This window comes from Contarinia nasturtii, unplaced genomic scaffold (assembly GCF_009176525.2).
Source record: "Contarinia nasturtii isolate CC-2019 unplaced genomic scaffold, AAFC_CNas_1.1 Cnas_scaffold_1902, whole genome shotgun sequence".
In the NCBI taxonomy this organism is placed as follows: domain Eukaryota; kingdom Metazoa; phylum Arthropoda; class Insecta; order Diptera; family Cecidomyiidae; genus Contarinia; species Contarinia nasturtii.
Genome location: NW_022199232.1, coordinates 17,798 through 30,727, shown reverse-complemented (window position 1 = coordinate 30,727; position 12,930 = coordinate 17,798). Strand labels below are relative to the sequence as shown.

General features: G+C 33.3%; 2 protein-coding genes across 3 annotated transcripts in view; one reads left to right on the top strand and one right to left on the bottom strand.

The window, feature by feature from the left end:
• LOC116347430 overlaps window positions 1–12,930 on the top strand; it is a 29,561-nt gene that overhangs the window by 13,863 nt on the left and 2,768 nt on the right. Inside the window, exons 7-8 of the mRNA XM_031778008.1 lie at window positions 9,826–9,969; window positions 10,129–10,377. Of these exons, the coding sequence (XP_031633868.1) occupies window positions 9,826–9,969; window positions 10,129–10,377 (393 nt within the window). The remainder of the gene's footprint in view (window positions 1–9,825; window positions 9,970–10,128; window positions 10,378–12,930) is intronic.
• Window positions 365–4,072, bottom strand: LOC116347428. 2 transcript variants are annotated; one of them, XM_031778006.1, is made up of 6 exons: window positions 3,737–4,072; window positions 1,525–1,723; window positions 1,150–1,425; window positions 952–1,051; window positions 606–863; window positions 365–529 (listed from the first exon to the last, which is right to left on the bottom strand). In XM_031778006.1, exons 1-6 carry the CDS (start codon window positions 4,038–4,040, stop codon window positions 476–478), a joined length of 1,191 nt encoding a protein of 396 aa, XP_031633866.1. In that variant the 5' UTR covers window positions 4,041–4,072; the 3' UTR covers window positions 365–475. The 2 variants fall into 2 exon arrangements, with proteins under 2 accessions (XP_031633866.1, XP_031633865.1); XM_031778005.1 differs by lacking the exon at window positions 3,737–4,072 and adding an exon at window positions 2,181–2,584.

Sequence of the window (12,930 nt, the reverse complement as noted above, 5' to 3'; positions counted from 1 at the left end):
GCACTATATTTTTTTAAAACTTCCACCACGAAAAGTTTTTTTTTGTATTGAAATCCTTACTTTCATTGACAATCACCTTCAAATCATCGATGAATTTAATGAGTTCTTTTCTATTGCGAATCCACTTACTAATACGAAGATTCATTTTTGCAGTGCAAGTATTGTTAGTACAATATAAATAGTGTACTGTTGAGACATTTCGATTGTGTGATCACAACAATGTTGCTCTCTAAGTTTCTCTCTGAGCTTCTCGTTCATCGAAAATAGCAAAATAAAAGACTATATTCAGAGAGGAGCTCAGAAAGAAACATTTTTGTGATAAAACTATATCGATTGATCTATTTGAATTCGAATATTGAAAATGTACTGTTAAAATAACACATTCTTATGCCATCTCTTTATTATTCTCAAAAAAGTGATGTACATTTTAAGAAATCAAATTCAAAAACATTCAAAAATGAAGTAATACTCAAATCTAGCGAATAATTGCCTTCATAACAATGAATGAAGAGAACGCCATGTACATCATCTGTGAAAAAAAGAATCGTGAAATGAGAAAACTCCTTAAAAGTGTGGAAAAGGTATTTTAAATTAGAATAGCTTACCATACGGAAATTAGCTTCAATGCAACGAACATTAAAACAACCGTAGAGATGTATTGGTTTCTGGGCCATTTTAATCATGGCACTGCATTCGTCGCTAAAGTCCAAAGTTTCCTGGTGCTTTTCCAACGACTTGCCAATATTCTGGAATCGAATCGTTACTTGATCACCAAAGCGGCATATGAAGAAAAATCCAACAATCCAACCGACTATACGCACAATTGATCGTAGAATATTCAGAAAATCCCAGGCATAAATATCCTGCAAAAAAAAAAATAATTTTTTAAGAGATTCAAGTCACAGTTCTGAACTTTTTTTCTATAATTTTGCATTTTTATACTTAACATACCGTTTGTAAACGTAAAAAGAAGATGCACAAATAAAACGACGTAATTATGAAAAATATTGATGTAAACTTTTTGTAAAACGTTGAAAATTTTGATACGAATCTGTGAAAAATAATTGAATCGAATTATAGTTGGCACTCTAAAGTAATAAAGTTATTTTCGAATATCAACTGCGACACAATTTTAAAAAAGAACGTAACTGTACTGAACGTGAATGAAAGGCAACAATGTCGCGCAATTTCTTCCGGATTTCTGTTTGTTTGGGCGCTGCGCAATTTCTATTACAATATTCAACGTCGTTGTTTAAATCTTGAATATTTTCTTCTATATCATCGGCAAAGGCCATTGCATATTGACAAATGCCGATGTAAATAGCTATAAACGCCAAGAATAGCTCGAGTACACCAAGAAATGTTAGCAGTTGAAATGCCACCGCAAATGTGTAACCAATTGGTGTCTTCCAATTAAACGGCAATCTGGGAATAGTTGACCAAATATTTATGTATGACTTTGACAATGACCTTGGCAATTTTATGCACTATTTAAGGCATCAATGGTGCTAAATTTATACTTACGCCGTTGGATAAAACAACTGAAACGATTCGGATGAATAGTTGAAGTTGTAGTATTTATAGTAGGAATTGACTACGATCGGTAAAACGTAAGCGATCGGAGCGATTCTAAATAGAAATATTGCGATGTACTTTGGCATCAGTTTGGATGTTTTGTTGATTTGGTCGTATATTTCGAATAAAACGTGAGTTTTTTTACGTCCTGACGATGGAAACAGAAAATCGTAAGTTTTCAAAAAAAAATCTAACAAAATTATAAATTTTCAAAAAAATTAAGATTTTGATTATGTTTATTTTGAAATTTTTCTTGTAATTTGAAATAATTGAAAGACAATAATTTTCTAGTATTTTTACACTTTATTGAGTTTTACTCATATACGCATTTCGATAGCTATGCTATCTTCATCAGTGAAGAAGATAGATGAAGAAATGCGTATATGAGTAAAAAACTCAATAAAGTGTAAAAATAGTAGAAAATTATTGTCTTTCAAGATTTTGATGCAGATTAAATGCTTTCAAATGAATCTCAAGTACTGGTATAGTCGGTCTCATAGATTTTTAATATCTTTTTAAAATTTCACCATTTCTCCTACTGAAAGGTTGTACTATATTTTTTAAAACTTTCATCATGAAAAGTTTTTTTGTATTGAAATCCTTACTTTCATTGACAATCGCCTCCAAATCGTCGATGAATTGAATGAGTTCTTTTCTGTTGCGAATAAACACGTAATACAAAATCAACGAAAGAACGGAGCGGCTGGTCCAAAATGTTGTTTCCAATAAATCAATGAATGTTTTCGTGTCAAACGTGAAAAAGCATAATGTCGACACCAAATATAGAATCAATAACAGAAATATTAGCCCAATGTAAGCTTGATTACACCAAATTGGCAAATTCCATTTATAAATTGGCAAACAACCGACAATTTTTAAATGTCGTCTAACACTTTCAAGAACAATCATCCTCTTTATTTGAAACGTATTCTAAAGCAACTGTGAACAAACGGTGCTGATATCTTCAAGTGATCTTGACTGACGCTGATGCTGAACTGCATGAATTTTTGTAATTTTGGTGGTTATATCTGTTGTCGCGTCAATGTATTAGATCCAATATTGATATGACCAGTGGCCATACATAGAAGTCACTTACTAATACCAAGGATTTATTTTTGCAGTGCTACTATTGATAGTTTGATATAAATAGTGTACTATTGGGACATTTCGTGATCGCAACAATGTTTCTTTCTGAGCTTCTATCTGAATATAGTCATCTAAAATACCAAAAATAAAAGTCTACATTCAGGGAGCTAATGCTATTTTTGACATTGTACGTTGATGAATCTGCGTCACAATTTAAAGAAGAACTGAACTGTCTTGACTGTGGATGAAAGGCAACAATGTAGCGAAATTTGTTCCGGATTTCTGTTTGTTTAGGTGCCGCGTAATCTCCACTACAATATTCCACGTCATTGTGTAAATCTTAAATATTTTCTTCAATATCAAAGGCGAAGGCCATTGCATACTGACAAATGCCGATGTAAATGCATACAAACGCCAAAAATAGCTCGCGTACACCAAGAAATGTTAGCAGTTGAAATGCCACTGCAAATGTGTTTCCAATTGGTGTCTTCCAATTAAACGGCAATCTGGGAATAGTTGACCAAATATTTATTTATGACTTTGACAATGACCTTGGCAATTTTATGCAATATTTAAGGCATCAATGGTGCTAAATTTATACTTAAGTCTTATTACGCCGTTGGATAAAATAACTTAAATGAGTCAGATGAATAGTTGAAGTATTTATAGTAGGAATTGAATACGATTGGTAGAAAGTATGCGATCGGAGCGATTCTAAACAGAAAATTGCGATGTACTTTGGCATCAGTTTGGATCTTTTCAACATTTGGTCGTAAATTTTGAATAAAACATGATCTCTTTTGCTTCCTGACGATGGAAACTGAAAATCGTAAATTTTCAAAAAAAAAAAAAATTGATGACAATCATGAAAAATCTAACAAAATTATAAATTTAAAAAAAAATTAAGATTTTGATGCAGATTAAATGCTTTCAAATGAATGCTCAAGTACTGGTATAGTCGGTCTCATAGATTTTTAATTTTTTTTTATAATTTCACCATTTCTCCTACTGAAAGGTTGTACTATATTTTTTAAAACTTTGGTCACGAAAAGTTTTTTTGTATTGAAATCCTTACTTTCATTGACAATCGCCTTCAAATCGTCGATGAATTGAATGAGTTCTTTTCTATTGCGAATAAACTCGTAATACAAAATCAACGAAAGAACGGAGCGGCTGGTCCAAAATGTTGTTTCCCATAGATCAATAAATGTTTTCGTGTCAAACGTGAAAAAGCACGATGTTAACACCAAATATAGAATCAATAACAGAAATATTAGTCCAATGTAAACATGATTACACCAAATTGGCAAATTCCATTTATAAATTGGCAAACAACCGACAATTTTTAAATGTCGTCTAACACTTTCGAGAACAATCATCCTCTTTATTTGGAACGTATTTTAAAGCAACGGTGTTGATATCTTGACCGATGCTGAACTGCATGAGTTTTTTACAATCTTGTTAGGTATAACAAATGTCGCATCAATGTATTTGATTCAATATTGATATGACCAGTGGTCATACATACAAGTCCGACACATATCAATACTAAAAATTGAAATATCGGAACATTTTACCATTTTTGTTGTTTACAGCTACTTCGATAGATAGAATTTATTTCCTCTATCTTACCGTATTTACTTTTGATATGACCGCCTAATATGACATGTTTTTGGTGTCTATTACTTTTGAAAAATTGCTTGAATGAACGAAAACAGACAAACGTATGATTAGATGCAACTTATCAATGTTATTTTGTTATCTGTTACAAAAAACTCAAACAAAAATAAACATTTCTTTCACTACATGAACTTTTTAATCGCAGATATAAGCGTGTCATTTACACAGGGGTAAATTAAAAGTTATTGGAATCGACCAAAAAGTTAAAACCTGTCATAAGCGTGTTTTTTTTGTAATCAAATCAATCAATGTAATGTTCAGTGGGTGTTTTCATTATCAGATTTTATCAACACTTGAAAGAGTTGTTATAGGCACTTCTCTTGCTCTTTGAGAGCACTTGAAAATGTAAAAAAGGCATATTCTCGGTTCCCGACAGTAGCTGTGGAACTGACAACAAAGAAAAAAATTGAAATACATATCTTCTTGATTGCCAACTTTAGAAGACCGGAAGCATGAGAGCTGTAAAACCCAAGAAAAGTTCATCTTACAAAAGTCTGGCTCTTTATTTTAATTTTATTCAATACATTGACAATATAATTTCAAATTTAACATTAATTTAATTATTACTGACGCACAACCATAATCGATATTAGCTATACGATTACACAAATATTCAATAACATTTTGAGTACGAACAATTGAAGCAGTTTTAAACATACAAAACGTGCGAAATGATACATTTAAAACAATATACATGTATTTGAACCAACCAAATCTAATCAGTGTAATTGTTCAATTTGTTTCAAAATTAATTTCAATAGATTTGTGTATTTGTTGATTATAGTGAATATAAATATTAGTGATAAAAAGACAAAGACAGTTCGTTAAACTTATATCGTGATAAAGTGATGCTCCAACCATGCATAGAAACCTTTCAGGGAATTTCATGCAATCAGAAACTGTTTTTCAGAGCAATAGTGAGAAGTTTGGTTCGTCCAGCTCCTCCATGAGCTCCTCAGAGCGTGCCTCTTCACTACTCCGAGAAACTGTTTATGTCTGGGACGAAATGATATTTTCGATTTTTAGACATTTTCTGCTCTTAAAATTGGGTTTACCTTAACTTGAAATTGTTCATTTTTATGAAACTGTTCATTTTTAAAAGGTTTTACTGTATATAAGTAGTAAAACTATCATTATTGAGCAATATCAGTAAGATTGCTGGCATATACTTATTTTCCATTCAAATTACATTGACATTAATGTGACAGAAGCGGGATAGATATGCCTTATTGAATCGTGGATGTGTCTAAACTGCGCATTCTTTCAATACCATAAAAAAATACCAGGCGGTATCAATAATCTGAAATAAGCAAAATCCTTTCTTTATTCTCCGGTCATTTATTGTTTCTATTTCTCACCTTTCGGAATGTAACACGTGTACAACGAAAATTTGGAGTCCATATAGGTAAATTGGCCATTGCGACATAAACTGAATGGTAATTGATTGAGGAAGAAATATAACAGCATCTGCAGATTTACAAATAGTCTAACAAAACATACGAATTAAAGAGCGAAATATTGAAATCACAAATCCAAAACTCGAACCGTCCTATTTGGTTAAAGTGAAATAGTTCATTTTTAGTCATAGATTAAAAAATAATTAAATAACAACAAAAATCTCCGAATCACTGATGAAAAGACAAAAAAAATATTGCAACAGCGTATCCCACCCTTTCCTACTTTGCTATACTTTGACAAACATAACATTAAAACAACACCTCTCATTCGCCTCAAAATATCCGTCTCAATGTCAAATAATATGAAACGGACGCATAAATAATCTAAAATGTAAAACAATAAATGTTAAAATATGTTTTGTAAAAAATCTAGTTATATGTACCCTTCGATATGTAATGCGAATGCATCGATAGTTAAAAATGCCATACAAGTAAATTGGTCTCTGTGCAATGACCATAATGGTGGGAAAATGTCTGGTTATTTTCGTTGGCATCATATACCATGGACATTCATAAACTGAGTAGGCAATTTCTTGAAAATTTTCCGTCACTCGTTCACCATATATACAAATGTAACAGAAACCAACAATCCATCCAAACAATCGAATTATTGAACGTGAAATGTACAAAAATGAACCGGCATTAACATCCTCCAATGAAAATACCAAAAGAAAATATATTAATTGAGATGTCGTTAGAAAATGTATCCCTTTTCATCACACTTACGAAATGCGTACGAAGAAAAAAAATGCTCAAATAAATCGTGGAAATCATGAAAAACATTGCAATAAATTTTTGATAAAATTTCGAAAATGCCCTTAAAAATCTGCGAAAAAAAAACATTATAGTTATAATTAATGAAACTTGGCACTTCATGAAATTCGATTTATAGCTTAACTGTGTTGCATTCGTATGAAATACAATAATTTCACGAAAATTTTCGTATATTTCCATACATTTTTCGGGAGTATATCGTCCATCACACCGTTCAATGATATGCTTGAAATCGACGAATCGTTCTTTGATGTCGATGGCAAACGCCATACAGAACTGACAAATACCGATGTAAAGTACAAAAAATGTAACGAATATTTCCAAGACACCAAGAAAAAAAATCACTTCAATTGCTGTTGCAAAAATATATGCAATCACCGAACTCCAATTGAATGGCAGTCTGACGTAAAATGGAGAAAAGCATTTTTATAATTGTAAAAGTGTTGAAACCGATTTAAACTCACGCTATATTATAAAATAGTAAAAAGGCATCGGATGAAGAGTTTAATGAATAGTAGTAACCGATATACGATTTAAATACGATGGGAATAATGTATGTAACGGGAACAAAGACAAATAAATAAGCGCACACATTTCGCGGAATGATTTTTGAGTTTTTATCCGTTTTATTATAGAGATTTGTTGAATAATCACTTTGTCGTCCTTAATGTGAGAAAAAAGAAAATCTTAAACATGAATTTTCTGTTGAAAAGAGCCACGGCTTACTTTTGTCAACCATTTCGTCCAAATCATCGAATATCTTCTTTATTTCCGACTTGTACGAAATGAACATGGAATAAAGTACCAGCGAAAGAACCGATCGACTACCCCAAAAAATCGACTCCAATATATCGACGATGGTTCTTCCTTCGCTTATATAGTACCAAAATGTTGACACAAGATTTAATATTAAGATGAGGAAAATCAAAGCAATATGAATGCGATTAAATTGAAGTATTTTGCACCAATTTGGCCAGTTCCGTTGATCCATCGGCAAACAACCAATGATTCTCAAATGAATTTTCACACTTTCCAAGACACTTTTCCTTTCAAAACAGAATCTTACAGTTTTCTTTGGAATAACTTTCTTGGATCGATGGCAAAACGTCACAAATTTGCACTGATCAAATGACAAAAAATCCACTTTTCGAAAGTTAATTTTTACACTTTTCAACAAATTCATCTTTTTAGTTGATTTGGATTGTCTGTTCAATTTATTTTTAATGATTTTAGCCAGTTTAGACGGTGACTGAATACTTTCACGATACATGATGAACTAAATGATTGTTTGGCAGCAACGCACTATTTATATTAGCGATCCACCTTGAACTTTAAGTATAGAATGGTTTAAATGACATATTCTCACCTTTGGTTGCAGAAAAAATGAATCTATTTAAAGGAGCAAAATTGGAGAAGAAAATTATTTTGTTGACAAATCATTCCGTAACAAATTCATCTTCACCTTGAACTGATTTTATCCTTCTCTGCGCTCATTTCGAATCGATTTGATTCGAAACGGATCTTATTTTAGTGGATAGCACGTTGTTTGGAATCATTAATTCGAAGCAATTTTGTTTTCAATAAATAAAGCAACGAAGTGACGTCGTTATATTGACCAAGGACATGGACATGGGTGTCTCTTGAAAGAAATGGGTTGAAGATGGTTAAATTTAGTTATTTGATTACGGATGGCTAAATTTACCAAAATAGATTGACGTGGATTCCACGTCGTGGAACTTGGATTTTTAATGCCTACAAGCCTCGACCTATCCTTCGAACCAAAAACAGAGTAAACACTGTCGTTTACTCACCCCTTTTCGCTGAATCTTCAAACGCCGATGACGTGTACTGCGAACAGGAAAAATTAGACTCACATAAACTCCCTTTGATCGAAATTACCGTAGTTAAATTAACGCCGTAGAACAGTTTCGGTAGTTAATATTGTAAATAAATTTTGAGTAAAGCAAACTAAATGATATGCCGTTACCTTCTTTAAAGGAGGATTTTATATGCAACTCTTTTCACTTCAATTCCCTTTGAACTTTCGTTTTCATTTTGTGTAAAAGAATTAGCGTAATTCTCTCCGTTTCTGTAAATTTTTACGATGTTCATTAATGCAAAAGCGATTATTACAATTTTCATTGTTTTAACTTTATTATCAAATAAAACTGTAATAATCATATGAAAGAAATTCGCATTAGCCTCAATCTAATTTGAACGACCCTGAACATTTTCAACTCTTTGAAAGAACGCGTTAAAGTTTTTGCATTTACAATTCTTTTAACCTCGAAAAAAATTATTTGATATTTGATAGTTACGAAAAACCCTAATTCGAGCTAATTAAATGTGAGTTCGTATTGTTTTTCAATTTTGAAATGTAAAGAGATTTTTCTAATTTCAACGAGGAATAAAAGCTTTTGAACGAAAACGAAGTGAAATCGATTGTCGTTAGCAAAGCAAATCATAATTAACCCAACAAAATGTTTATTATTATGTCGAACATCGTCAGCACAGAGAACGGCAAATAAATGGCGAATTTAATAGAATTATAATAGTTTTGCATTGCGAACGCTTTGGAAAAGGAGCAACGTTTGTTTACTCTTTGTTGAAACTGTCGATGTTTTTATTATAATTTTGACTTTGAAATGAATGGAAATTGCATCAAATATACAAAAAGAGTTAATAAAAAAAATGTTACGATTCATGGTAACGACGAGGTTCGAGCGATAATAATAATGAAAACTTCGCTAATGCGATTGGTTTTGTTCACTTGTTTTCACATCGTCTCTTTCGCATTTTACTTGGCTTTCTCCGATTCATTCATCTATCCATTTGTTGGCGCTTCTTTATCTCGCTCTTTCTGTGTTTCACATCTCCCCTACACTCTACCTACTTTTCTCTTTCTCTCTGGGTCTGTTTGTCTCTCTGTCTTCCCTACTTTCATTCCGTCTCCGCTGACTCAGTTTTCAGTTTCACTCGTTGTTGTTTCGCTACTGAAACTTCTGCTCCAGAGCTGTAAAAGCGAGCGCGTGTGTTTCGATTTAAAAAAAAGTAAGAGTGGTTTTAAAACACCGATTTGCATTTTATGGCGATTATAAACGTACAATCATGGAACGGGTGTATGCTTGCTTAAATGTGTGTCGACGATAATTTTTTTTTCGCATTTTCATTGCTTTCAGTTTTAATTTCTCTCATTTTTTCCATTTCTCTCTCCTTTTTTTTCCTGCTCAATTTTTGTTTAACAACACAACAGCTTGCCTGGTATCATTCGCCACCGAGACTGTTATGCAATTGTGCCACGGACGGAGACGCTGTACCATATCCGCTGATACACAAACATTTGGCAATCCATGTCGTCCCGACTCTCGAATGTATCTCAAAACGGTTTACACATGCGGTAAGTTGTTTTCGTGTTTGGTTTTTTTTTTTACACACTTTTGGACAGTGAAAAAGTCCATAACAAGATTATAATCACCAGTTTTGGCGATTAGCATTAACTGTTGTGGCTTGTTTGTAATTGACAACAAGTTTTTTCGTGTTTTTTTTGTGCTTTTAGTACCGAGAAAAGTGTTGCTGGAAAGTTTCGATGTGCCGATGGAATTGGATGAACAAAATCAACAGGAATCCGATTATGAAAATGAGCTTGATGAAGACGATGGACATTATAAAGAAGCAATTCCACCAGCACCGAAATTGCAAGGCACCGTACCACGATCCGATTCGAATGCAACCATTGCCAAGGGCAACGGAATTGATTCGGTAGACACCAATAATTCGGATTCTATTCAAAGATCCTTTTCTGAAGGTAAGTCTATTAACTGACATACTTTTTTTCTCGAAGGCATTTTAAGGTTTGAAAAAAAAAATGCGAAAAAAGACTGAAAAGTGAAATGAAAGAATGTAAAAAAATGAAAAAGTTTTTATGTAATGCAAATGTCTGGACTTTGCCATTAATATAAAGTGTAATTGAACAATAAAAGTGCGATTTGGTACGGGGAATTTCAGACGTTGCTCATCGATCCGAGATAGTATTTATCTTTTATTACATGGTAAACAACATTTATGAATGGACGTATCATAATTACCTTTTCAATGCTTTACAGTAACAAGCATAACAATGTGTACGGAATGTATGATAATGGTCAAAATTTAAGGAGGGGGCTCATCCACCAATTAAAAAATTCAAAGGGGATTTTTCATTCCACTTCGATCAAAATTGAAAAGAGTAGAGAATTAAGCTGAAAATCGCAAGCAAATCGAAAGAGATACTTAACTGCCGCCTAGGGTATGTCGGATGATGTTATCTCGGCTTATACCCCTATGTACACTGCACGGTGTGGTAAGCTCAAGTACGTCACCGATACCTCCGGTAACCAGAGTCTAGTTATTCTGATCTATTATGCTGCAGCAATTTATGTCAATTTGCATAAAGGACATAAGAACCCTTGGGCAAGCATTACGATAGGTAAAACTGACACATTTTTGCCAAAAATACTGGTTTTGAGCTACCACTTTCTCGTCAGCACCGTTATTTTTTTGAATATCGCACAAGTTTTTAGTAAAAGGACGACTTTTTCCTCTCATAAAGCAACTATTTCGCATTCAAAAAATGCCTTAAAACTGAGCAAAGTACTTTCCAAGTAAATAACTGCTTACAAAGTGGAAAATTGAATGGGCGAATTTTTTTCTGCATTTGTCCAGTAACAATTAATTTTCAATGAGTATACTTTTTGTTGATTCGATCAATTCAGAATTCTAGACAAAAAAATGCAAGCAAATTCTAAAATTAGAGTATGCCTTTCAAAGCTGGTCACCAAGAAAGACACGGAGCTCAGTTGGCGGTATTTTGCATCGTTCCAAATTCTTGATTGTCGTACTTCAATTCAATTGTGTGCATTTCATAGTAGGCAGTCAATTTGTATGACGATGTGTTGAAATCATGTTTAATTAATTTTCTTGCAGCGACGGAAAATTTACTGCGCACCATCATATCTTTTTTTGGGCTCGATGCTGAATTTTAGACACGTCGTTGATGATGATGAACGTGTGCATTTAAAAGTCGCAGGAAAAAAACCTCTCCGTCGCACGTATAAAATATGCTCACGTGCAAATTTTAAAAAGGTACTTCTAGTGAAACAGAAGTGGCATACTTAAATTTCGCTTTGTTTCACAGACGTGTGCACATTTCACAACAGATTTTGTCGGGAATTTTAATCAACCATGCATTCGGACGAAATGTGCACAGTTTTTTTTATATTTTTCGAGAATATTAGCGAACATAAGCGATACAATGCAAAAAAAAGCAACAGTGAGTGAACAAACAGACGAAATGCCATACGCTTAGTGCCAATTAGTTTTTCAGCCTGACGCTTAAACAAAAGCTCAACGCATATTTTGTATGTGTTGACTGAATTACATTTCGACACGGTGCGCTGATTTGTACGGCTGAAAAAGTGTATAAAATGTGAAGAAAGATTAAAATTGAATGAAAGGGAACAAAATATTTGCAAAAGCAGTGAAGAAGATTTGAAGACAGAAAAAGCGATGGGGTTTCAGGGAGAGTGGGCGAAGAATGTAGGAAAAAGTGAAGGAGAGAGAGACACATACAGAGGAGAGAGTGAGGGAGAAAAGAGAGATAAAGACCCATATAATTCATTTGCGGAGTAATTTTGACGGTGGCGGGACTGTGTGGAGTTTGGCGGAGATGACATACAAACTCTGTGTGTACGAGGGTAACAGCACTTCTATGTGTATCATTCTTACGCAGATTATTAGTAACTTAGCTGTGTGTACGGCTACTAAGATGTACGATTGGACAAAATAAATCTATGAACAGCAAAGAACGCTGTTGCACTCGTACACACAGCATTTGCATGCTATCTCCGCTGAACTCCGCACAGTCCCGTCATCGATAAAATTACTCCGCAAATGAGTTATATGGGGAGAGAGGGGATAGGAAGAAAGAGAGAGTTGAATAGAAAAAGGACACTGTAAATAAGCAAAAAAGAGAAACTACAAGAAAAACGGAATATAAAATAAATAGACGGGATAGAGAAACATAAAAAGAGATGAAGTCTAAAAAATTCGAATGTGAAAACATAACCAAAAATGTGATAAAAAACTTATGAAAAAGAGATCAAAATTCGTGTCCACTTCGAATAAATAAGTAAAAGAAGCGAAAGAATGTCAACTGAAGATGCACCTGATGAGCGTTCATTTTTACGTCGAAATTTGTTGAAATGTTGACGCTTCTGTGAGGGCTTTTTGTTACAGTCAATAATTTATCGTGTGAAATTTGCATGTTGGCCACGTAGTACAGCTGGAAAATGATTGTAAAACGAGAACAATGGGCTTTGCA